This window comes from Marmota flaviventris, chromosome 17 (genome assembly GCF_047511675.1).
Source record: "Marmota flaviventris isolate mMarFla1 chromosome 17, mMarFla1.hap1, whole genome shotgun sequence".
NCBI classification, from domain to species: Eukaryota; Metazoa; Chordata; class Mammalia; order Rodentia; family Sciuridae; genus Marmota; species Marmota flaviventris.
Genome location: NC_092514.1, coordinates 77580080 through 77605017, shown reverse-complemented (window position 1 = coordinate 77605017; position 24938 = coordinate 77580080). Strand labels below are relative to the sequence as shown.

The 24938-nt window shown below is 59.4% G+C and overlaps 2 protein-coding genes across 8 annotated transcripts in view; one reads left to right on the top strand and one right to left on the bottom strand.

Moving 5' to 3' along the window:
- Positions 1 to 14862, top strand: part of Csnk1d (casein kinase 1 delta) — a 29777-nt gene extending 14915 nt beyond the window's left edge. The window contains exons 3-10 of one of the 2 annotated variants that reach the window (XM_027920624.3): positions 82 to 230; positions 783 to 1011; positions 1617 to 1787; positions 2537 to 2685; positions 4506 to 4677; positions 5134 to 5273; positions 8094 to 8155; positions 9200 to 11292. In XM_027920624.3, coding sequence (XP_027776425.1) covers positions 82 to 230; positions 783 to 1011; positions 1617 to 1787; positions 2537 to 2685; positions 4506 to 4677; positions 5134 to 5273; positions 8094 to 8126 — 1043 coding nt within the window. In that variant the 3' untranslated portion in view covers positions 8127 to 8155; positions 9200 to 11292. Of the gene's footprint in view, positions 1 to 81; positions 231 to 782; positions 1012 to 1616; positions 1788 to 2536; positions 2686 to 4505; positions 4678 to 5133; positions 5274 to 8093; positions 8156 to 9199; positions 11293 to 13822 lie in introns of those variants that run through there. The other variant, XM_027920623.3, reaches the window with a different exon arrangement.
- Slc16a3 (solute carrier family 16 member 3) lies at positions 14413 to 24256 on the bottom strand. Of its 6 annotated transcripts, none has more exons than XM_027920622.3 (6): positions 24121 to 24256; positions 18441 to 18548; positions 17401 to 17649; positions 16793 to 16936; positions 15849 to 16607; positions 14413 to 15179 (listed from the first exon to the last, which is right to left on the bottom strand). In XM_027920622.3, exons 3-6 carry the CDS (start codon positions 17621 to 17623, stop codon positions 14905 to 14907), a joined length of 1401 nt encoding a protein of 466 aa, XP_027776423.2. In that variant the 5' UTR covers positions 17624 to 17649; positions 18441 to 18548; positions 24121 to 24256; the 3' UTR covers positions 14413 to 14904. The 6 variants fall into 6 exon arrangements, with proteins under 6 accessions (XP_027776423.2, XP_027776422.2, XP_027776418.2 ...); XM_027920621.3 differs by lacking the exon at positions 24121 to 24256 and adding an exon at positions 23515 to 23589; XM_027920617.3 differs by lacking the exon at positions 24121 to 24256 and adding an exon at positions 23515 to 23573 and having other exon boundaries at positions 18441 to 19107.
- Positions 24257 to 24938: the final 682 nt, after the last annotated feature.

Sequence of the window (24938 nt, the reverse complement as noted above, 5' to 3'; positions counted from 1 at the left end):
ACCTCTGATGCCTGTCAGTTGAGTAGAGGCTAGTTGGTGCTGTGACCTAGGCTCAAGTGCTCTGTTTGGCTTCTCTTCCAGTGGGCATCCCTACCATCAGATGGTGTGGGGCCGAGGGGGACTACAACGTCATGGTGATGGAGCTGCTGGGGCCCAGCCTGGAGGACCTCTTCAACTTCTGCTCCAGGAAGTTCAGTCTCAAAACTGTTCTGCTGCTTGCTGACCAAATGGTAAGCTTTCCTATCTCTGATGCCCAAACACTGTGGACACTTGGTAGACACTTATTGCCTGATGGGGTATGTTACTTCACTGCTGTTGTTCCATTATTAGGCATGTTAGACAGGAATTTGTTCAGGCTTCCTTGGCCTCAGATAATGACACGGGTGATTGGATTGGAGAGAGGACCCCCACCTCCCTGAGTATGTGGTTGCGTTGAATGGGCTTCCCAAGTTCTCTCAGGATCACACAGTTGATTCCCAGCAATTCTGGTGTGGTTTCTGAGGGGATTCTTGTGTGTGGCCTGTGCAGAGTCTCGCTGGTGGACACTGTTGCCTAACAGAGTTTTTTGTCTGTCCACCCCTGTAGAGCTAGGGAGAGGAGACACCCAGGCCTGGGGCAGGGGAGCTGGAGCTGCCTGGGGATGCAGCTGGTCAGTTTCCAGTCCACCTTCCTGGTGGTGTGTTCACTCTGCTCTGGCTGAGGAAGAGAGAGCATGTGCCTCTCTTGAGGCTGGTGCTCTGAGAGGTCTTGAATTGCTTCTTGCATTGATTCTCCCCTTGTAGATTAGTCGTATTGAGTACATTCATTCAAAGAACTTCATCCATCGAGATGTGAAGCCAGATAACTTCCTCATGGGCCTGGGGAAAAAGGGCAACCTGGTCTACATCATCGACTTTGGGCTGGCCAAGAAGTACCGGGATGCGAGGACCCACCAGCACATTCCGTACCGAGAGAACAAGAACCTCACTGGGACGGCGCGGTACGCCTCCATCAACACACACCTCGGAATCGGTGAGCCTAGGTCGTGGTGCCACTGGGCATATCTGTCCCTCAGCTTTGGGAAAGGCCAGCTTCTCAGGTGACCTTGGGGTTGTGGACATGTACAGTGCTCAGAACCCAGAGGTCTGGAGGCTGTTGTCCAACCATCATAGCAGACAGGCTAGCTTCAGGACTGCTGGAGCCACTGATGATACTCAGCTGGAGTGTTTGGGGATTTCCTTAATAGCATGCAAGGGACACTTCTGGTAAAGAAGCCATTCACGTTCATTTTTCTGTTATTTTAAATGTTTTTATGTGTGTATGCGCACACTTTTTTTTTTTTTTTCTTTTGTGATACTGGGAATTTTGGACCCCAGGGTGTTCTACCAGTAAGCTACAACCCCCCTCCCCATCCCTTTTGTTTTTGATTTCAAGACAGGATCTCTCACTAGGTTGTTAAGGCTAGCCTTGGACTTGGGATCATTCTGCCTTAGCCTCCCGAGTTGCTGGAGTTACACTGCCACACCACCACATCTGGCTATTTTTAAAGTTGGCTTCTATGGTCATGCTTGCTTAATCTTTTGCTTTTATGTGTGCACACATGTACTGCCCTTCACACTTTCCCCTTTTCTTTCCAGAGCAATCTCGAAGGGACGACCTGGAGTCTCTGGGGTACGTGCTGATGTACTTCAACCTGGGCTCTCTCCCCTGGCAGGGGCTGAAGGCCGCCACCAAGAGGCAGAAGTATGAGAGGATCAGTGAGAAGAAGATGTCTACTCCCATCGAAGTACTGTGCAAAGGCTATCCCTGTGAGTCCCTTGCCGTCCTCCCTCGTACCAGCCACGGCCTGTTCCTGTGTGGGCTGGTGCTTGTGCCCAGGGCAACTGCAGAGTCACTCTGCCTACATCTTCTACAAGAAGGGTGGCAAGAAAGGGGTGTTTCTGTGTTATGGTAACAGGCAGCCCTCCCCTGCTGATGCATTTTTGTGAGCCTTTCTATGAGGCTCGGGAGAGACAGGACCCAGCCTCAGAAAACTGCCTGTGCACTTAGGAAGGGGAGGGACACAGTGATCATTCTGCCCTTTAAACTGACTGCAGTCAGCTGCCCCTACTCTACTTCAGCATCCCCAGATAACCCAGAGGTGCTGTCTGTGTTTTGTGACTGCCCCTAAGATAAATTAACTAGATAAAAGCTAAATTTTGTCCTGTGGTGGTGATTTTTTGTTTTCTTTTTTGGTGTTCTTTGGGGATGGGCTAAAATCCAGGGATTTCTTGTTCTTTCAAGAGAATAAGAACCTAGTGGAAACGGCTTGATACAGCTCCATCAATATACATCTGGACTTGGGATTCACCAATTAGTGATGGCACTTAACCTAGCTCCGTCCCTAGCCCCTGCTGGCTCCCAGCAGCTCCTCCTCAGCATGACTGTGAAATCCTCCTCTGATTTCACCTGCATGCCTCCAGTGTGAAGAACCAGGGTGGTGCGCAGGGGTTGATAACCCGGCTCTGGGTTGTATTCGGCCTCCGTCATTAGCCTCGGGTCTTTCCTTGTTTTACAGCCGAGTTTGCCACGTACCTGAACTTTTGCCGCTCCTTGCGCTTTGATGACAAGCCCGACTACTCCTACCTGAGGCAGCTCTTCAGAAACTTGTTCCACCGCCAGGGCTTCTCCTACGACTATGTGTTCGACTGGAACATGCTCAAGTTTGTAAGTGGCATTGCCCACTCAGTCCTGTCTCCTCCTGGGACAGGCAAGTCCAGCCCTGGGTAGGTCAGAGCTGCACCTCCTAGTTTTGCGTGCAGATCTGTGCTGTGTGGGATTCAGGTGTCAAAGTCACTGGCTGAGGTGTGAAAGCTGAGCACACCTGGTACAACTTTGGTCTTCTCTGGGCATCTACCTGCAGGCTCAGGATTCTAAGAAGCAAGCTGCCATCAGGGCAAGCAAAGGGGCCTGTGGAGACTGCTGGTGTAGGTAGTATATGCCCTGGAGTGAGCCCATGGTGCAGATCTGCCCAGAGAAGAGCACCCAGGTTGGAACAGGGCACTCTTCCTATCACTGAGCCACATCCCTAGCCCTCTTTATTTTTCATTTTGAGACTCGGTCTCTAAGTTGCCCAGGCTGGCCTTCAACTCATGATCCTCTTGCTTCAGCCTCCCAAGTCTCTGGGATTACAGACATGCACCGCTGTACCCATCTTGCCATCATCAATTCGGAGAACCTGGGGGCTAGCCCCCTGTAGGGATGTAGCCTGGTACCTACCAGCACACTGCTAGAAAGCATGGCAGTCTCTCCAGGCTGCCCCCGTCTCTCAGTTCATCTGAGTCCAGGTGTACCCAGGAGCCTTAAGAGAGCAGACAGGTGGGCAGCCTAGAGTTCAGTCTGGTTGGGCTCTATAACAGGCTGTTTTACATTTGGTCTCCTCTGACATCCCAGTTGGCTCATCAGAAGTATATAAGAATCCCTGGGTGCAGTAGGGAGGCCCAGGAGCCGCTGGGCCACCCATCCTGGGTTGGCAATGTGAGTTTAATTCACTAACATTAGACACCACTGACAGAATTCAAGTTTCTGGGGAATTTTTGTGTCTTCTTTTATTAAAAATGTATCCTTTGTAGGTGGAAATAGAAATTAAAACCTGATGATCAAATCCAATGGAGGAACAGAGGTGCCTCCTTCTCAGGAGTGCAAAATTAGAAGCCTTGTCTTGTCTAAACCACTATTCCATGAGTCGGGTCTCCCCGAAGGGCGAGGGTGAACCCTGAACTAGAGCCATCTGACCAAGCATGGTGCTGGGAGGAGAGTGCTCTGCAGAGTGGGCTGGCCCAGGCTACAGGACCTGGTGCCTTTGCCGGGTTGAGAGGGCAGTGCTGTGCTGCTTCTGCAGGCTGCTCAGCGCCGAGCACCAGAGCACCCTTCTCCAGTGTGGTTTCTGCACTATCTCGGTCTCACAGCCAGCCAGGCAGAGCTGCTCTGGAAAGGGCCAAGTAACATCACCAGCTTTCCTGGCTATGCAGGGTCACAGTCCCTTAGCTCTGCCATATAGCCACATGGCAGCCATGGGCCACCTGGGAGTGGGTAGGTGTGTCTCTGTCCAGTAATACGGCTGGCACTGGAATTTGGCTCTGGGCTGGTTTGCAGAGTCTGCCTGGTAGCATTGGTGGTGAGGACAGACCATTCAGTAAGCTGGTGCCTCAGCCTAGCTGCTCACAGTCAGATGCCCAGAGCACTGGGGTGGTCCCGCAGGGACGTGAGTGTGCATGGGCAGGTGGGGCTGTCATCACTGACATGACCTTCCCTTTGGTCTGGGATCTGGACTCTGACTGGACCCTTTTGTGACCCATTGCTGCCACCCTGTCCTACCCTGGTCTGGGCAGTCTCCATCGTCCCCCTCGCCCATGCACAATCATGTTCACAGGTAAGGACTCAAAGATAGAAGACAGACCCGGGTCCTTTTGACACAGCAGCAGGAGTTGGGTTTCCTCTAGGAGGCAGGCTCTTGCCACTCAAGGGGATGGTGCTGTCTTCCTCAGGGTGCCAGCCGGGCTGCAGATGATGCTGAACGGGAACGCCGGGACCGAGAGGAGCGATTGAGACACTCCCGGAATCCAGCCACCCGTGGCCTCCCTTCCACAGCCTCTGGCCGCCTGCGGGGGACCCAGGAAGTGGCTCCCCCAACACCCCTGACCCCTACCTCACACACGGGTGAGCACACCTCCCAGCAAGCCCATGGAGTGGACACCAGGTTTCTGTCTGTCTTGTGTTTGGTGGCCTTATGGGAGCCCAGGCCAGACATACTTGGTATTGATTGATGCTGCGTTTGCCCCTACTTGAGTCAGTCCTCCTTGGGAGTAGAGAGGCCAGGGCACACAGCCTGTGGGATGTTGGGTTTCCTGAAAGCTCTCCACCAGGGTTGGTGATTTCTCAGATGAAACTTCCTTCCCATACAGAAGTGTCCCCCTCATGAACTTCTCAGTCCCCTGTGTGCAGCGATGTTGGGCTCAGAGTGCTCTGCCAGCCAGTGTTGCTGGGCTGCCTGGATCAATGAGCTGTGAACAGATGTGGGAGAGTCCATCCAGAGCCCTTGTGGTGGTCTTTGGCAGGCCAGTGGGATGTGGGAAGCCACGGGGCCTCAGCAGCCATGTCTCTTTCCCTCTCTAGCCAACACCTCTCCTCGGCCTGTCTCTGGCATGGAACGGGAGCGGAAAGTGAGCATGCGGCTGCACCGTGGGGCCCCAGTCAACGTCTCCTCGTCAGATCTCACGGGCCGACAAGATACCTCTCGCATGTCCACCTCACAGGTATGTGATCAGAGCTGGCCATGGCCAGGGCAGTCCAGGCCCTGTAGGGACACATGTTGGCCTGGCCTTCCAGGCTCACTGTCAAGAGTGGGGTGAGATGTGAAGGGTCTGTTTCCTTCTCACTCCCTGGACCTCCCCACCCACATCTCTGAGTTCACCTGGTGGGCAAAGTATGCTCTTAATTCTTGTTTGCCTTTTGGTTGGAGCCTGTGCTGAGCTACGCTGAGCTGCTGGTGGGCTTGTTTTCCCAGCCACAGCTGTTATCCCAGCAGGGAACTCTGTGGAGCTTCTCCCTTCTGTGATCTCCGGGCGAGGTCCCCACCTCCTTTTCCCCCCAGGCAGAGCTCCACACTGTGCTTACACCTTTGTGAGGGAGTGCTGTGGCACACTACCCTCCAGGCTCCTTCGTCGCCAGGTGCTGGGAGCCTACCCTAACAAAGCGCCTGGGAAGGGGCGGCTCCACAGGAAGGGTCCCTGTGCGGAACCTCATGCCAGTCATCCCTGCAGCTGAGTGCAGGGCCTGTAGGAGCCTCCAAGGGCTCCGACGGTTGCCTTGCGGGGGGATGCGTCATGCCACTAGGGGCCCATCGTTCGCTGGTCGGGTCTGATCCTCTGAGAAGGAAATACTTGGAAACAGGCCTGGGCCCCTGCCAGGCCTCTTCCTCTCATACCCATTCCTTCCTCACATCCTCCTCTTTCTCTGCCTTTGCAGTCCTTACACACTCTAACGTGCCTCTCTGCACACACCAGAAACTTTACTTAATGTGTCGGTTTCTTTGCTTCATATGAGTTTAGGGTCTGCCACCCATGGGTAGGGTAAGGGGTCAGGGATAAGCTCCAGCAGGGCTGTTGCTCTCTGGATCACCCCAAGGAGTCTTCCCAGGTGAGCAGGGGCTCATCTCAGAAGTGCACTGGCACCAGCCTAGCTCTGTCATGGGGCGGCATCCATCTGGTCTCTAGGAAGGACCTGTGCAGCTTGCTCTGCCCCACTTGGGGAACTGAGCGTGTTGCTGAGCAAATGCAGTGTCCCTGGGCCACCAAAGCTCAGCCTGCGCCAGGGCTGGCCCGGAAGGAGCAGGAAGACTGCAGCAGGCGTGCTGTGAACGAGGGCATACTGAGCATCTCTGACCTGCTGGTGGTCTCCATAGCAGTGGACTTTTGTGTTGTGGATTTCTTGGAGACCAGAGCTGCTTGAACTGCTGTGCTGTGCTTTGTGAGACTGGTCCCTTGGTGGGCAGAGGCAAACACTGCTCCCTCACAGCACCCAGGGATCAACGGGCCTCTTCTATAGGTGTTAGCATCCACAAGGGCCACTGTGAATGCATTCTGGGTAGGCAAAGCGTAAGGAAAGGGCTGGGTTTTTAAGAAAATGAAACATCTGATAGTTGGGGATTTGGTAGTGGAGGGAAACGAATGTCAGAAGGCCCTGCAGGAGCCAAGCAGTCAAGGCTGCAACTCAGCAGCCTCTTCTTAGCACGTGGCCCCAGCCAGTACCAGGGCAGGACTGTCTTTTGCTCGTGGTTACAATAGTGTGTTTCCTTCTGCACTGAGGGCTCAGCATTCTGCCTGTTTGCTTGGCCTCTCATGGTTGTGTGAAGAGGTGTAACATGGGCTTGAACACAGGGAGGCTCCAAGCCATCAAGGAGGGCTCCTCCTTCCATAGAAATAGCTGGGCTTTCCCTCTGGCTACTGAGGTAAAGGTTCTGGAGCCTGCTTGTGTTGAGACTCTCCCCAATGTTTCCATCCCACCCCAGGACTGGCTTTTACCTCACCGACCTTTAGGACAGGTTAGTTGGACTCCAGAGTGCATGTGGCCTTCAGAGCATCTCTTTCCCTCCAGCGTGCCAACACCAGTGTGCTCAGTAACTGCCCCTGTTTTTAATCCAAGGGTTCAAATAAGAGTTCTTCCCTCTACCAGCTGTTTCTAGACCCATAGCCATGTGTTTGGCAGCCGAAAGACTGGGGATTACTCCAGCTTCCACAGTTCTATAGTCACCCCTCGGAGCCCTCTCGAGTGGGGATAAGGTAGGAGGACCCGAGTGTGAGAAGCAGGCCCTCCTGGGAGTGCAGCAAGGTATTGGAAAGGTTCTGTTTCACTCTCTGGTCCTCGCACCCTTGGGTATGTCTGGACAATGCTACAGAAGTCACCCCTGCTGAGGTGTGGCGACTCCACAGTACTATATGCAGGTTGAAGACAGCCTCACTGTCATAGAACCTGTCGCTGCCTTGGCTTGGCTTGAAGGTGACTGCTTCCTCTTGGGCCCTTTGTCTTCTGAAGGGCCACTGTGTTAGCTAGCCTCTGGGGAGCCCAAGAATCCCACATGGCCTGGTCTGCAGGTGTAAGGTGTTCTCATCAACCACAAGAACACGGACCTGCAGAGTGTCTGGCCATTGATCCCTAAGAGGGGCCTTCCTTGTTCAGTACTGTCCATAAAGGTGCCAGTTACTCCTTTTGATGGCTCATTGAATCCACACCCTGCTCCCAAATAAGATTTGCAGCCCAGCCCTGCCATTCCCCTGGATGCTGGCCTCTCAGTGCATGAGCAGTCAGGAGGGTCTGTCACGTGTCCTCATTTCTGGAGAAAGAATGGCCACTCTCATCGGAGGGCCAGCAATGAGAGGGCAGTGAGCCCTGAGCCGCGTGGAGAGATCGACTTTCCCTCCCTGGTTCCTGAGGTGGCACTGTCAGCATCTGTGGACCTGGCCAAGGCAAGGAGGCACGTCCGCACACAGGCCCCACGTGGGCAGTCGGGTCGGGGCCTCGCGTACTGGTCCAGCCAGAGGGACGCTTACCAACAGCTGTCTTTTCCCCCACCTCAGAATAGCATTCCTTTCGAACACCACGGCAAGTAGCTGCTCGTCTCCGCGGAAGGCAGCACTGGGTGAGTGTGCTCATGGTGGGGCTCAGCAGATGGCCAGCGCCAGGCGGGGAGGGAGCCACCACTCCCCACCGCCTTGGGGACTCAGTGGGCTGGGCTTGCATGCCAGGTGCTGGCAGTAGAGTGAGGCTTCTTCTGCTTTGTTCTCCCTGCGTGGGTCCTAGAGCAGCCGTGGTCAGCTGCCCAGTCTGGGGGAAGATCCATCCTTGGTCTCGGACGGAGCAACCCCAGGGGACCATCTGCTGTGGCCTCGCCTTTGGCCTCCCTGTGCTGCAGTTGGGCATGTCTGTCGTGCTCAGCTGAGTGGCGCCACGCTTGGTGTCGGGCTCTTGAGCTCTTGCTGCCTTCAGGCTCCTGGTGGTCTATGCCCATCCCGGCTTTTTCAGTCGTCCCACTTCCTCTCTCATTTATCTCTGTCCTCATTTTGTGTTCTTTCCAAACTTGGTCCCTGCCCAGCCATCCTGTCCACGCAGCTGTCGTCTGTGTTAACCCACCCAGCCACAGCCACCTGCTCCCTACCGTCGGTGCATGGCCGGGCGTCTACGCTGCGCTCCCTTCTTGTCGGCCACATGGCACTTGTGGCTCCTTCCCGCAGGGGCTTGGTTTTCCCAGGGCTCGGAGTGCTGGGGACCCGTGCAGTGTTAACACCATGCACACTCTCGGAGATGCGTCGACAAGACTGCTTTTCCTGTCTTCCCCCAAGTGGGGTGCCTGTTTTTAGAGCAACCGTTTGCTTCTCAGGAGGGGACCCTGGGAGTGGGCATCTCTGCCCAACTTGGATCCTCGCCATCGCTGCTGAGCGCAGCCCTGCGGTCTCCTGGCTTGCACACCTCTTCTTCCTTTCCCTCTTCCTGTCACTTGTTCTGCTCAGCACGTGTTCTGGCCGCAGAGCCCCCTCTGTGCAGCTGGGGCACGGGTGTCTAGACTGGGGCCAGGCAGCAGTGTGTCCCCTCCCCGGGATGCATCGTGTGGTACTTGTGCCTATCACCTTGCTGGCCAGCCCCTCTGGCCTCATGCTGACCTTGTCCTGTGCTTTGGCTCCGACAGATTCCTGGTCGGGTGGCTTCCAGCGGTCTTCAGTCTGTCGTGCACCGATGAGACTCTCCTTTTTGCTGTGAAGGGCAGACAATGCATGGCTGATCTACTCTGTTACCAATGGCTTTACTAGTGACACGCCCCCCGGTCTAGACCCGAAATGTTAACGCCGGGAGCCCTCCAGGCCACTCACCCAGCGACGCTCATGGGGAATCAAAACAAACTAAACGGACAGGCTCTGAGAGCCGCCATCGCCAGGGGCTGCCGGCGTGGCCCCCACGTGAGCCCGGTTTCCACAGGGCTGGGCAGAAGAGCAGAGTGTGGGAGACTCGCATAGAGAACCCAACTCCCTGTCAAGAGCCGCAGCTCCCTCCAGTGGTGGCGAACCTGTGCTCCCTGACGATCCCACTGCAACTACCAGTCTTCTACTTGGTTAAGACAGTTTTGTATCATTTTGCTAAAAATTACTGGCTTAAATCTGTGTAAAGAAATCCGTCTTTTTATTGTTTCTTTCTTGTCTGTTTTGCGGTCTTAAAAAAGATGTTGATTTCAAAGACTCCTGAGACAGACCCTGGCTGGAGCGTCTGTGTGAGATGGAGGCAGAAGAGGGGCACACGTGAAGGACAAGGATGTGTGTTCTGTTTGTTTGTTTTCTCGTGTTGTGTTGTCCGTTGAGAGAAAATCTCGTCAGAAGTTGTGGTTGTATGCGCCTGTGTGCCTCGGACCCACCAGCCACCCCCCACTGCAGGCTGAGGTGCCTGGTCGAATGCAGGTTAGGCTCAGGCTGCCACGGAGCAAGGGAGTGAGGCCTTGGGGGTCAGAGCTCTGCGGTGCCCAGGCAGAGGCCTGGGGAGTTCCGAGACTCAAAGCTGGGTGTGCGTTCCTGGTTTTCTGGGGGCAGAGGACTGTGAGTCGGACACTCCGAGGTCCTGTTGGGGGTTCCGTGTGGTCACTTTGGTGGTGGTGGTTCCTCTCTACCTTTGACTTTGCGAAGTTTCTGAACAGCTTACACACGGCTGCGCACATGGGCACCGCCATCGCCTCTGCTGGAAGCTAGGGAGCAGGCTGTCCTCACAGACTCGGGGTGTGCTGAAGGGAACCCGCCCTAAAGCGCCAAGTCGGGTGCCTGTCCAGCTGCACCGAGAATCTTCGCCTCCAGAAAGGTGGTACCACCTACTTCATGACCTTGAGCTGGACGTCTGTGAGGAGGCAGCCCCTGTGAGCCAGTCCAGTCTCTTCCTGTCCTGTCCTGTGCTGTGGGCACTGGCTGCTCTGCTGCTGCAGCTAGAATTTAAGATGCTCTTCCCTGCTGAGATTCTGTGCTGTCATACACCAGATAGTAGAGACAGCAGTGGTTCTGGGGGCCCCCATCTGGGAAATGGGGTGCGGTATACATGTGCATGGGTCCGTTTCCATTTCTTCTGCCAGCCTGTGGAGTGAGTGCTGCTGGTAGCCGGCACCCTTGGTGGGGCCTGACAGCGCCACTGTGGCTGCCCCTCTTTCCCCAGAGCTCCCTGGCACAGCACCGCAGTAGGCTGCTGGTGTGCCGTGGTGTCCCCACGCACAGTGGCGCTGTCCAGTGGGCCGGCCGTCTTCCTGAGCCTGTGAGTGCTGCTTCCTGAATCCTGAACTGGTTACTCTGTTAGCATTTTGGAGTGTGGGGCCTTGACCGGGTGGGCTGCATTTCTGGGAGTGCTGAGGGAGTTCGGGACGGGTCATGGTGAATGTGAGGTTTTCGTGGTGGCGAACCCCTTCATTAGAGTTGGGCCTTTGCCTGTCAGCAGCTGTCCCGTGTGGCAAGTACCCTTTGTCAATACCCATGGTCCCAACATGGTTCCGGAAGGCTGGTGGCAGGCAGCCTCCGACCCTGCACCAGGCCTGGCCTGGGACTGCTGGCTTGCACTGGGAGCAGACCCGTCCTGATCCCTCAGGTGTGGCTGTTGCAGTTCTCGGCCAGTATGTAACCCCGTCATCACTGGCAGGCAGCGTAGTTGAGTGTGTATCATCCTGTGTCTTGTGACCAGTCTCTGAGCTGTGCATTTGTACTACCACTGTATTTGTGTACTTTAACAATTGTGTAAATAATAAATTCATAATGACTTCTACCTTTGTTCCCAGCCCCTTTTGAGTGGTCTTTATTTCATCAGCTGAGTTTTCCAAGGGTTCAGGTTGACCATGGGAAACTGACAGGGAGGGTGGCAGTCTGCTTGTCCTCTTAGCCTGTGGTGTTGAGGACCTGCTTAGAGCAGGCTCCAGAAGGACACCTCCCACCTCCCCAGAGTGGACTGTGGTGGGTGTGAGCTGGAGCGGGGGGTGCATGCAGTGATTCCAAAGGCCCCTCTCCAGCCTAGTGCCCTTTTGGAGATAGTCCCGTGACCTCCATGCCCCAGGGGCTATGTTGGCCAGAAGCACACCAGCACCTCAGGCTTTCTGGAAAGTAGACAGTGAGCAAGCTAGCAAGATGACTGGTGAACACCACAGTGGACAGCATTTTCCATACGGTGACTGCTACTCAAATTCCCATAGGTGCAGGGAGAGGGCGTACACCTTCACCACAACATACCTTCTCAGGGTGGGCATCAGGCTGTTGCTGCTGGAGCTGTGCCCAGGCCTCTCCTAACCTCCTGGTCTGCCTTTCTGCAGGCAGCAGCCAGGCTCCCCTGAGTCAGGGTGCATTTGCAGCAGTCAGGTGTGGACAGGACTTCCTAGTCCACCCACTGGAGGTTGCTGGAGCCAGGAACAGACAAGCCCTGTGCAGGCATGTGCGCATGTGCCAGAGCTCCCCAGCAGTCCTGCTAGACTCCTGCAGTGCCTTCTTGCCATCTCACCCCAGCTAGACGCCCATAACCAGAACGCCTGGCCCTTGGCCTGAATTGCCTTTTCCCAGCCCCCTGCAGCCTTCCTGTTCCCCAGACATCCCAAGTTGGTCATTCCTGCCTCACACGGTTCCTGGAGGTGCTGGCAGGTATCTCCCTGTCCCTCCCCTCCCTGGCTGTGGGGCAAGACACTTTTGTCAGCTCTGCCCAGGCTGGCACCTTCCCCAAGCAGAACCAGAAGGCATGGGGTGGTGGTTCACCCACTGCCTCTGCAGCCATCCATATTTGGGTGCCATGAACCTATAAGGGTGCCAATGCTGGAGGTGAGGAGGAGCTGGTTGTGATTCTGCATCCCTGAGGCCAGGCTGCAGTGTTGAGCCCCACAGTGGGCCTCTCAGGGGTTCAGGACATGGTGTCCCCCAGCCACCAAGGCCCTCTCTGGGTCCCACGCGTGCCTGGACCTGGGAGTTCTTTGTAGAGGCCCAGGAGGGGGCGGCCCAGGAGAGCATGAGGGCAGGGATCAGAGTTGCACCCCCAGCACGTGATCAGGCAGCAGCCCAGGTTGTTGGACCCCAGTGCTGGTGTGGGGACCAGGGGATGTCTGTGCTCTCTACAGGCCTGTGTGGGCGCACTTGGCATGGGCCGGATGGATGTGCTGCTCGGGGTTGGCCTTCACAGGGTGCTGCATGTGAGCTACTTTGCTGCCCAGATCCTCCCTGTGGGGCAGCCCTGGTCATAGCCCATGTCCTGGTGTGCCCCAGCTTCTTCCAGGGTATTTGGGGCCTTCCTTGACTCTTTTGACCCTCTGCCACATACCTTGCCCACTGGTCAGCATCAGTATCACCTGCCTAGCAGCCACAGCTTAAGGATGTGAAGTGTCCCTTTCCCTGTGCTTGGAGACCATCTGGAACCACTGGCTCATAGGTCTGGAGGGCTTCAGGGCCACGCTGCCTTCCCCGGGAAAGGGGAAACCCGCAGTGGGTCCTTGCCAGCTGAGCTGCAGTCATCTTCCCAGGGAGCATCCCAACATCCTGACCATCTCAGAATCACTCGGGTCCCCAAAGCCTAACTTTCAGGAATCACCATTTCCTGGCTCTCTTATGCCCTGGCCACGTGCTCTGGGTGTAAGTGTGGGACAGGAGGGAAAGGCCTGACAGCCCTGGAGCAGGGGCACTGCGCCCTGCTGTGGTCACCCAGGGGAAGAGGGCCCGCTGTAGGTGGGAGACTCAGGAACCAGGAGAGGGTGATCACTGGTGGTGGATCAGCTCTTGCCATAGTTCCAAGGGCAGCCAGGTCCAGGAGGGAAGAAAGCAGGTCTTGGGGCCCCCAGGGGCCCTGAGTGGGGGTGCCTGAGAGAGGGGAGCATTGGCTACGTGCCACCGAGGCTCTACACTTTCCTACACCCGCTCCCCATGTTTTGTGCCGCCCTCTGGTTCCTGGAGATTGCCTATGGCCATGGCCTGGACTCATCCTGTCCTGAAGCCTGGGGTTCCCACTATTCCCACTGCATGTGGCAAGGTTGATAACCTGGGGACATGTATGGCCCTGGGCCATCTGGGCTAGCCCATCACCCCTACAGCTGCTAGCACTGCCCACGAGCCAAGCCCCTGACTTAGGGTACAGGAAGACCAGAGAAGGGAAGGGCACCCCAGAGCCATGGGACTATATCAGGGCTGCCAGCAGATGAAACTGCCCCTGGCTTCCTCACAGAACTGGACAGGGCCAGGGCCAGGGCCAGGGCCCGGGCCCAACGAAGCGAGGTCGGGACAGAGGAGAGACTGGGCCTGAGACGTGAGCTCTCGCCTCCTTTTCGTTGCAGAGGAGCAGGGACATGGCGTCTCTTCGGTTGCACGCGGCCCGTCAGGGTGCCCGCTGCCGTCCCCAGCGCCCACGACGCACCACCTACTGAGGGGCTTCAGCTGCCTCTGACCAGGCTCCCAGCCACGCAGGCCGCCGCTGGCCACAAGGGCAGGTGGGTGTGAGGTGCCCAGGGCAAGCCCGAGCGCTGAGCACGGGCTGGATGGAGGAGGAGGGGAGCAGAGATGAGCAGGCGCTGGCCACATAGAGCAAATCTACCAGCCAACCAGGGGACAAATAAATGGAAGGCAGGAAAGTGTGTGTTGAGGCCACACGCAGGAAACAGCTCCCACTGCACCTCCACTCAGCCCTCGCACCACACTGGGTCCTGCGGGTCCAGGCACCTAGCTGGGGACCCCTCTAGCTTGCAGCCCCCTCCCTGCCTGCCCCCTTCTCTCCACCGTCTGTGCCCTGTGAACACAGTCGCTGCTCAGGGAATGTTCCAGAGCAGACAGCAGTAGGAAAACTGACAAGGACCAGAGCAGTTTGTAAGAACAACCAGGTCATTTCCAAACCCAAGCGAGCTGAGGGTACACCGGCACACACCACACGTAGCTCCGAGGACCAGGCCCCCAGACTCCTGCCACACGCAGGTTTATTTCGCACCTTCACGGGTGGAATGAGCTCTTTGTACCCTAGACAGAGAGGGGTGGGCACCGTAGGAGGCGAGGGCAGGGTGGAGGGTCAGACAGGCACCAGGGAAGGCCTCGGGGAGGTGTCCACTCGCCAGCCCGCCCTCCTATTAAAGTCATGTTGTCTCAAAGCCTGGGCTTCTAGGTCCTTGACCACGTGGGGGGCATGGGCTGTTTGGGGTGAGCAGGCGGCTTGTAACCATGGGCTTGGCTTCACCGCAGATCCGCTGTGGAATGACACGTTCCCACCCCGCCACCTTCCCCGCAAAACACAGGTCAGGTGATGACCCGATGACCAGCACCCAGCACGGAGCCAGTGGCCCTGCCTCAGCTGGTCCTGTTTGTGAAATAAATACAAGCGTTGCCAGTCTCTGTAGCTCTTCCCTGCACCCTGCCAGCCCCGCCAGGCCACTCACACGCTGGTCTCCGGGGTGTGGACCACCTCCCCGTTTTTCTCAGGCTCTGCCTTCAGGAAGTGTTCCACCTCCCGGGAGTCCACCCTCACATCTGTGGGGGGCTTTTGGAGCCTCTCTGCCTCCGAGGTAGCCTCCTCAGGTTGTGACGCCTCGGGCCTCTTCCTGATGCAGAAGAAGTTGCCCAGCAACAGCACGAGGGAGGAGGTGAGCACCTCAGTCCCCGCCAGGATGAACACGTACTTGTAGACGTGGGTCGTGTCCAGCAGCTTGCCTGCAGGGGGACTTGGGTCACCAGCTGCTCCAAGGGCACGGCACACCCCAGGGCCAGGCTCCTACAGAAGCCCCTGTGGTGTCTGACTTGCAGAACTGCCCCCTCTCCCTCGCCCAAGGCCCTCTGAGGTCTTCCTGCCGTCCCCACCTCCCTCCTGCCTCCTCTCAGGAGAGTAGAGACAGACCCTAGAAGCAGAAGTGGCATTGCAGAGTACCCAGGTGTGGCCCTGCTGCCCACTCAGGAGGGGCACTGCTGGACTCAGCCTGGCCCTGTGCCCTGTGACCAAGCAACCCCAAGACAGGGAGAGCCACTTGTGTGGCCTCCGACCCCACCCCACCTCAGGATCCTTCTGGGGAAAAGGAACAGCCAGGGGCTAAAGGGGCTAGGGCATGCCAAGTGACCTCTCCTTGAGCCAGGACCTGGCCATGCTGCCCTCCAGTTGGACGTTCCAGATCCCACTGGGAGTTTCCTCAGTAGAGGCCCAGAGTTTCAAGCACTGGATTGGCCCCCAGCAAGCCGTCCCTCTGTGTGCAGATGGCCTGAAAGCGGCTGCCAGGCCTGTGGGTGTTCCTGCCCGGCTCAGGGCCCGCTGCTCACTCCTGACCAGGGCCCACAGTGAGTCCCTAGGAAGCCCAGGGCCTGCCAGCCTTTGCCCTCAGCAGTACTCACCGCCCGACGGGGGTCCGATGAGCACAGCCACAGCCTCCAGCAGCAGCACAAGGCCAATGGCACTGGAGAACTTCTGGGTGCCCACAATGGCCATGAGCACCTCAAACTGCAGGGCCCCCACCATGCCGTAGGAGATGCCGAAGAATATGCAGAAGACCACCAGGCCACCGTAGTCGCTGGCTGTGGAGCCCGTCAGGTCGGTGAAGCCGTTGAAGAACATGGCGAAGCTGAAGAGGTAGACCGAGTAGGGCCGCACCTTCTTGAGCCCGGTGATGAATCCAGCTGTGGGCCTGGCGAAGATGTCGATGAAGCCCAGGATGGTGAGCAGGAAGGCAGCCTGCGTGTCGGGCACACCCAGGTCCTTGGCGTAGCTCACCACAAACACAGGAGGTACAAAGAGCCCCAGCACCATGATGGAGGCGGCGGCAGCGTAGATGACGAAGCCGCGGTCCCGGAAGACGCTCAGGTCCAGCAGGCGCCGGGCAGGCCGCTGGGGGCCTGCTGCCCCGCCCGGCTGGGGCGCCACCAGGGGCCTCATGAGCGCAGCGCACACGCAGCAGTTGAGCAGCAGGCCGCCCAGGATGAGGAAGCCACCCCGCCAGCCGTACCGGTCCTGCAGCAGCTGCCCCAGCGGCGACAGCGCACACAGGAACACTGGGCTGCCCGCGGCCGCCAGCCCGTTGGCCATGGGGCGCCGCTTGTTGAAGTAGCGGTTGAGCATGATGAGGGAGGGTTGGAAGTTGAGAGCCAGGCCCAAGCCTGCAGGGGCAGGCGCAGGCGCAGGGTGAGACCCTCCCCGGCCCCAGACTTGCATCCCTGCCCCCACCCTCCACCCCGGCCCTGTGGAGTGTGGTCTGACAGGAACCCCTGCTGCTTGCCTCTGGGCTGTGCTCACTGCTCCCCCAGATCCCACCCCCAGAAGCTCCCGGCCAGGCCCTGCTCACCAGTTATGACCCCTGTGGTGAGGTAGACTTGGATGATGCTCCTGCAGAAGGAGGCAGCCACCATGCCCAGGGACGCGAAGAGGCCACCCACAAGCATGACAGGCCTGCAGCCAAAGCGGTTCACACACACGCTGCAGAGGGGGCCTGCGGGGAGGCGGCTGCTGAGGAGGGGCTGCCCCGGCCTCCAGCTGGGCTGTGCCTGTCCAGTGCCCAGGGCCTCTCCCAATGCCACCTCAACTCAGCAGGGATGCCAGGAGCCCACAGACCAGGTTCCCCAAGGGCAGAGCCCAGCCACCCATGGGGCGTATTCCCATGATGGTCTGGTCGGCCTGGGCAGGTCATCAAGGACTAGCCGTGGTTCAGAGGGGGGCTCCCCGCGACCTCGCCCTCTGGGACTGTCTGAACGACCCACATGTTGGGACGGGGTGGAGACAGACTGCTTTCTAGCAGGTCCCCATCTCAAGGGCTCCCTTTAGGCCACTGTGGATCTGCAATGGTTTGGGCTCAACCCTGGGACAAGCCCCACCCATTGGGCTCCTGTGGCCACGAGGACTTGGCCAGCCTGTCCCAGGCGTTGCCACAGGTGGCCCCTGAGCCGACGGCCTCACCTGTGCCGTACAGCATGGCCAGCAGGATGGAGGAGATCCAGGCTGTGTCGCTGTAGCCAATCCCGAACTCCCGCATGAGCTCCTTGAAGAAGACGCTCACTGCCTTGGGGAAGGCGTAGGAGAAGCCCGTGATGACAAAGCAGCCGAAGAGCACGGCCCAGCCCCAGCCCCCATCGGGGGCCTTGACGCCCGTGGGACCCTCGTCCACCACAGCTCCTCCCATGGCCAGAAGGGCTGGTTCTGCCGCACCTGGGGAGAGAGGAAGCAGGGCTGAGTTGGGTGAATGAGCCCAGAGTCTCAGAGGCAGGCAAGGGTTAGCACTGCACTCATGGCTGCAGGGGCTCTGTGGGCAGCCTGCCCTGCTGCACCCACCCCTCCCCAGCCTCCTGCTCCTGCGGCTGGCTTTCTGAAGGGCAAGGGCTGATTTGGGCTCAGCCAGGACTTTTGCCTCCTGGAAAGTGCAGACCCCGCTGGGTGGACAGCCTGGCTGGTGTGTGTGCTGCCCCTGTGGCCCGCTGCATTCAGCCTGCAGGAACTGGCATGCAACATCCCTCCCCCTCCTCGGGCCATGCCAAACCCTCCCCTGGAGGGCGTGCGAGGGTGCTGCCAACCTCTGCCCCGCTGTCTAGATAAGATGGCCAGGCTTACCCTTGCTCTCCTGCCCCCAAAAGAGTCAGGCTCCCTGCCCCTGTTCACCACACCCCTATTCAGCTTCCTGGCTGTACAGGGCAGAGGCCTTCATATGGGAACAAGCCAGATTGGGGTTGGGGAGAGGCCAAGGGTTCCGACCTGATAGGTCAGATGAGGGCACCTTGCGGTATACCCAGGAAGGTCAGGAGGAGGCTTCCATTGGCCCCCCCAAGGCTGCCAGGGCAAGGAGCGGATTGTCCTAAGCCCCACACAGGCCCAGGGCTGACTTCCCTTGTAAATTCCAGGAGCTTAGCTCCTCTAAGACAGAGTAAGTCAGAATGTTGGGACCAGATTTCCACCTTCCCATCCCATCCCATTGGAAGTTGCCAATCCCACATCCCCCACCTCACCAGGGAGAGAGTTATGACAGGGTCTGTGTCCCTGGGTGTCTGGAACCCGAGGCCTTCAGCCTAGCCTGCGCAGCGTCTCCCACCAGTGGTGTGCAGCCAGCCAGCTCTCTGGGGAAGAAAGTGCAGCCCTGGTGTGTCAGGTTAGCCATTGTCCATGGTGTGACCGCCCCTGCGGCAGGTACCTGGGGGGGGGCGGGATAGGCTTGGGCCCCACCCCACCCCCTTCCCCGCGTCTTCCTGAAAATCGGGCCCCAAGGGATACCTTCAGGCATGCCAGAGACTGCACTCAGCTGGGTTCCCCGTCCCCCCAACCCCCCCTGCAGGGGCCACACCAGTTCTATGATGCTGTGCCCAGCTGAGACCCCCAGCCGGGAGTGGGGCCAAAGGAGGAACATCATGCACAGTGAGGACACACTGCAAGGGGCACTGAGGGCAGGATCACTGTGCCATCTTAGTGCCTAGGTAAAAGACCTAAAAGCCCACACAGCAGGGAGCTGACCAGTCACCCTAGGGACCACTCACTGCGAAGGAGCCAATGTGGGAGGGGCGATTGTCCCTGCCAGCCCCCACTTGCTTGGAGTGTGGCCTTGGATGCTTATAGCACTTTCTGAAACAAGTCAGGCAGGCTGGGACGCAGTGCAGAGTCCTGGCCTAGCACACGTGAGTACTGCAAAAATTAAATGAATGAATCGAGGGCCTTGCAAAGTCCAGGAGGGGAGTGCTCAGTAATGGCCACAGGAGCAGCCCGACCCCACATGCCCAGGGTCCTCCCCAGAAACAGAGTGAGGCAGCTGGGGCTGTACCAGCCCTGCCCAGTCCTGCTAGGGGAATCACAGGCACCCCAGCCTTTTGAAGTCCCCCTTGCTTGTCCACTGCCCACCGGGGCTGGGCCCTCTTGGAGGCATCCAGGGTCCTCAGGAGGCAGTAGGGACTGCTGGGAAGCAGAGACATCTGCCACCTGCTGGAGAAGAGCACCCCTGGGCTGTGGCTTGGGAAGGCAGGCAGAGGGTGGGCTGGTGCCAGGACTCAGGCCAGGAGAGCACAGCATGTTCTAGGCCCTTCAAGGAGGGTCACACGTGGAAGACCGTCTGTGCCACGGAGATTGTGGCGCCTGGGGCACAAGCTCCCAACCAAGGCCCAGCACTGTGGTCCATTGCCACCCAGCTCAGGCACCCTGAAATGGCCTCACCAGTCAGTGCCTACTCCAGCCTGTCACCCAGAGACGCTGCAGAGTGAGGCCTCAGCAAGGTTGTGGTTTTTCAGACCAGAGGTTGACTTTAAGCTGGCTGTCTGCCAGCCAGGCTTGGGGCAGGGTAGGTGGAGTGAGGGTCTGGGACCTCTTACACCTGGCTGCTCGGGAGGAGCAAGTCCGTGGCTCCACCTCCCAGGGACCCTGAGCATAGATAGGCTGAGGTGTGTGCAGGCTAATTATCCATCTGTCTCCACCCAGAGGAGGAAGCAGCACCCACCATGGTCCCTCTCCCACAGCATATCCATGGGCACGTCCAGCCGCCTGGCCTTTTGGTGACATTTACCCTCCCAGGGAAGCATGTGAACCAGCCCAGAAATAAACTGGCCTCTGGGTTACAGAAAGCTGATCTCCCTGGGTGCATCTGGGTTAGCAGGAGCTCCAGGTACTCCCCAGGGCTGATCCCTGGAGGTCCTTCCAAGGCCCCATATACCCCAGACCGCCAGGAGCTGACAGGGGACAGTTCATGGCAGGGGTACATGGAGAACCTTGGCCCTCGGGGAGACTCCTGGGTCCCCTCCCAAGTCAGGGCTGTGGGGCCCCTGTACTCTCCCCTCTGCCTGTACTGCATGCCTCCCACATACAACCCTGTGCCCCAGCCTGCTCTTTCTTGGCCTCCCCAGAAACCTCACCCTTCAGCAGCCTGAATCCTTAGGCTGGACTGTCTGCCCCAGGAGTGCAGGCCAGGTCCCTGCAACCTCCCTGCCTTTGTAGCCCAGGCAGGTGGCAGGCACAGGGACAATTATATTCCTTCAATCAAATTCCAGACCCCTGAGAACCAAGGAAGCAGTCCCTTTGTGCTAGGACCTGGCCTTTGAGGGTTGGAGGTGCTGCATCAGGGAGAGGGAGGGCCTGCTTCCGGGTTCCCATTCTTCCTTCCCTCATTGACACTGTTGTGAAAGCAGGTAACCAGGGCTGGGGACGTGGCTCAAGCGGTAGTGCTCGCCTGGCATGCGCGGGGCGCTGGGTTCCATCCTCAGCACCACATACAAATAAAATAAAGATGTAGTGTCCACCGAAAACTAAGAATAAATAAATAAATAATCAGGTAACCAGCATTGTGCCCCTCCCTGCCGGAGGAAGCCAGCACCCTCAGCCCTGTCCCCACCAGTGCAGAGAAACACAGGGGCAGGGGCTGCTTCCAGGGAGAGGTCAGAAGGCTGGTCGGGGTGGGGTGGGGGGCCTGGCCTGGGCCCTCCGCCCTGCCTCCTACCCCTGCAGGCTCCCACTTGTCCACTCACATCCTCTTCGCGGGGCCAGTGGGGTGGAAACACTGGCCTCATTTGCCAGGCTGGATACTGCCACCCAAGGCTAGCAACTGGCTGAGTACAGATCTCGGCTAGGACCCCCAGAAGTGTGGCCCCGGGGATGGCGCCCTCAAGTCCCACCTCCTACAAGGAGGCTTCTACCCTTGGCTGCCACACAGTGGACAGCCCTGGTGATCTGGTCTAGCTTCTCAGCAAGGCTGTGGTCAGTGGCTGAGGCTGCTGTGGAGGTTGGGGTGAGCGCAGAGCTGCCCTCCCCCAACACCAAAGCCTGCGGGACCCTGCATGGGCTGCCCCTTCGCCTGGCCATCTGGACCCATTCCTCCACTCCCGTGCAGCCTTCCGCCTGAAGGCCAGCGCTCCGGAGGTGCCCGCCCACCCAGGATCAGGCGTGGAGGGAGACAGGTGGGAAGAGGTGAGACGAGGGCCCTAGGGCTGGGCGCGGGAAGCCGAGGCCCCTCCTCCGATGGACGGGCCTGCTGGCTCCTGCCGCCCGCCCGGCTGGCGGGTGGGGGTCGGCCACTCTGGGCGGGTCCCACCGGAGCTGGGCCGGGAGGGGGAAGGGGAGGATGCTCCGCCCGTGCGGCCGGCCGCGGGACGTGGGGGACGTGACCGCGCCAAGGGAGGAGCCGCCGCCGTATTGCCTGGAGTAGGCGCCCTTCCTCCGCTACCGTAGTAGCCAGCGCGGGTGCCACTGGGGTCGGCCCAGCAGCAGTACAGCGCTGAGCGTCCACCGGGGCCCCGCACACCGCAGGGACCGCGCGTCCCCCTGCGGTGCGCGCCCCCTAGGGCTGGGGCGGCTTCTTCTGTGCTCCGCACAGGCAGGACGGGTGCGCCCGGCTGGGGGCCGCTGATTCCTAAACTCAAGAGCTTCGCATCCTGGCCAAGACTCGAACTCCGGCCAGGGGCGCGCAGCCTGGGTGCGTAGGACTGCCGCGTGGGACCCTTCCCACAGATGGAGACTGAGGCTGGGACCGCAGGCCCCGCCCCTGTGCCAGGGCCCAGTGCCTGGTGGCCCAGGGCCTGATCCAGAGGTGCCTCCAATTGCTCAGCACCACCATGCAGAAGGCCCCGCCCCGGGCCTTAGGTGCAGCTGGCACTTGGCTCCTCACTGGCCCCTCCCTTCCCACACTGTCAGGTCACCGCAGGACAACCCAGGAGCCCATAAGCCCGGCACATGGCATGCTGTGGGGTCCCACCCACAGGCCCCCTCCGTACACACTCTTAGAGGGCTGCTTGGGGTCAACAGAGCCCTCTCCTGTCCCTCCAAAATAGGTATCCATGCTGTGGGCATTGAGGGCCAGATGCCTTCTGGGTAGCAGGCACTACCCAAGGTCACCCAGGGAGTCTGTCTTGGGATGAGGCCTCCCAATGGCCACAGGAGGCTCTGACCACACCAGAGCCCTGGGCAGGAAAGTGCAGTGCCTCTAGTGTTCTGTTGGGAGCAAACCTGCCCCCATCACCGACTTAAGACACACACACCTGCCCACCCGAGAGCCCAGGCACTTGTGGGATTGTCCCCATCCCTCTCCCCATCCACCAGACACCAGCCAGCTCTTGGGCCTGTAAAACGAAGCTGAGGACCTCTGGACACCCCCCAGCTCCTCCCACCCCCCTCATCCCCACCAGCACCCGTCTGCTCTAAGCTTTGGACAAGTCCCCTCAGCCTACCAAGTGGTCCTGACTCTGGTCATCAGAGTGATTCTGTCAGTTTGGGTGGCCTAGACAGGCAGCCCGGTGCCTCTGGGATATGGCCCCCAGCTGCCCCTTTGTCACTAACCCAGACTCCAGGTGCCACACACACACCAGTCCACAAACCCAGACCCACCCACTGAGCCCAGAGCTAAGGGCTTTCCTTCCACTAGGTGCCTGCTCTTGATGGGCCCAGCATCCAGCTAGTAGTAATCAACCCACTTTTCAGATAAGAAAACTAAAACTCCTCCTAGTTTTTACTCAGGCTGGGGAATTGGGAGGCTAGTCCACTTCTTGTCCCACCTGTATCCAGCCTGCTGGCTTTTGGCCCCGGAGGGAGCGTGGGTGTGTAATGGTGAATTTAGGGACATAGTAAGAGGACAAGGAGGGGCGAGAAAGGAAGATCCGAGGGCTTCCCTCCCCAGGGTCCAGGCCTGGCACGCACGTGCACCGTTCAGGGAGGTGGCTCCACCAAATATAGCCCGCGGCCCTGGCCCGGGCTGCCCGCACACCGAGCTATTTATACTCGGGACCAGCTCTGCTGCCCGGCGCTATCACCTCCTGGCCGGAGCCCAGTCCCCGAGGGCCGCCCGACGGATGGGTGCCCAGGCGGGCTTGGAGGCAAAGCTGGGCGCCTGGGGTTGGAAGGCACACAGCTGGCTGCCTGGAGCTCTTGGGGGGGCAAAAGGGGCGGGAAGGCTCGCCTAAGCCGAGACGCCCCCAGAGCCCGGTAGACCGCGAGGGGAAGGGGCGAGGGGGCGGGAAGCCGCGGCCCGGAGGAGGACGACGCGCGGCGCCAGCTCAGCCCACCAGCGACTCGGAGAGTCCCGGCCTCCGCCCGCGCGCCCAGCATCCCGGCCGCGCCTACCTGCCGCCGCTCGGCCGCCGCGCCCGCCGCTGCCCGACTCGGCTGCCAGGCGCCGCGCCGGGGGCGACTTTAAGTGCTCTCGTCGCTCGCGCGGCACGTCCCCTGCGCACGTCACCGCTGCCTGGCGCCGCCCCTGCCGCCCCGCCCGGACCCCGCGCGCCGCCGCCGGAGGGGGCGGCCAGGCCGCTGCTCCCCGACGGCGCGGCCCGAGGCCTGCCAGCCCCGCCGGGCCCACGGACACCCGGCCGCGGCCCGCCCTGTCCGTGCTCCCCGAGCCGACCCCTGCCCGGACGCGCTTCTTGCCGGCTGGTCCGCCTCCTCTGCGCCCCTACCCGGGCCGCCCGGCAGCCTCCCTCTGGCGCTGGGCCAGGAGTTCCCGCCGGCTGAGACGCGGCCACTTCATTTCCTCTCCCAAGACCACGGTTTGCTTCTGCTCCAACTCTGACAGGAGCATGGCCGCGTCCCTGCGACCTCCAGGACTGGGACCTCTCGTCCTGCACTCCCGGGGCGCGCCCTCTAGCAGACAGGAGCGCACACCCACCACCGTCCCACCGCCTGGTCCAGCCCTCCGCCCCACGCCCGGCTCCCTGAGGCCGCGCGTCGGACCTGCGCGCATCCTATTGCCGCCTCATCCGAACCGCCGCCTGCTCCCGGTGCCGGCGCCGTGCCGTGCCATGCCGTGCCGGTGCTGGTGCAGGCGGTTACAGCTTGGGCAATCTTGGGCAAGGCCTTCAGCGCCTCTCAACTTCCCTTTCCTCAGTAGCTCTGCCCTCTGCGACACCAGATAAAGTCCCAAACCCCAGCCCTGACCCTCCGCCCCTGTCTCCCTGCCCAAAACCACGGAGCTGCCCCCAGCCCCCGCCCCGGAAGGAGTAGGATTGGAAGGCCAAGGGGCTCTTTCCAGCTTGAGGGAGTCCACATTTGTCCTCTGTGGGTGTGTCTAGGCCCAGTTTTCTTATTGGCACCATGAAAGTAGCTGATCGGTGCTAAGGTTTGAGGAGGTGCCAGGGAACTGGCCTTTCTCAGCCTGGACCTGGAACACCATTTGTCCTCTGCCATCCTTGGGGACCATGGGAGCACTCCAGGTCTTCTGGGGCTAAGGAGCCTGAGGTGGGTAACTTGACTTTAGCAGAAAGATCCCAACACCAGGATGGGGATCCGGGAGAGAGTGGGTGGTGGACCCTCTTCCAGAGGGCTGTGGGCAGCCCACCCTCTTGGCCCAGTAAAGGGAGGGCAGCATGGCATTGGCCTTGGCCCCAGAGCCCACTGTCTGGTGCCCTAACATCTTGAGATGTCCAGCACAGTAAGGTCTATTGCTCTTTATTTCTTTTACTTTTTTGTTGCTGGGAATTGAACCCAGGGCCCTTACCACTAAGCTACATCCACAGTTCTTTTTATTTTTTATTTTGAGACAGAATCTCACT

What these genes read in the sequence shown, in the direction of transcription:
- Slc16a3 (XM_027920622.3), bottom strand. Translation starts at nt 17,623, where the DNA reads ATGGGAGGAGCTGTGGTGGACGAGGGTCCCACGGGCGTCAAGGCCCCC. An exon ending in GGCCATGCTGTACGGCACAG is followed by an intron (nt 16,937 to 17,400) that starts GTGAGGCCGTCG and finishes GCCTCCCCGCAG; the next exon opens with GCCCCCTCTGCAGCGTGTGT. An exon ending in CACCACAGGGGTCATAACTG is followed by an intron (nt 16,608 to 16,792) that starts GTGAGCAGGGCC and finishes CTGCCCCTGCAG; the next exon opens with GCTTGGGCCTGGCTCTCAAC.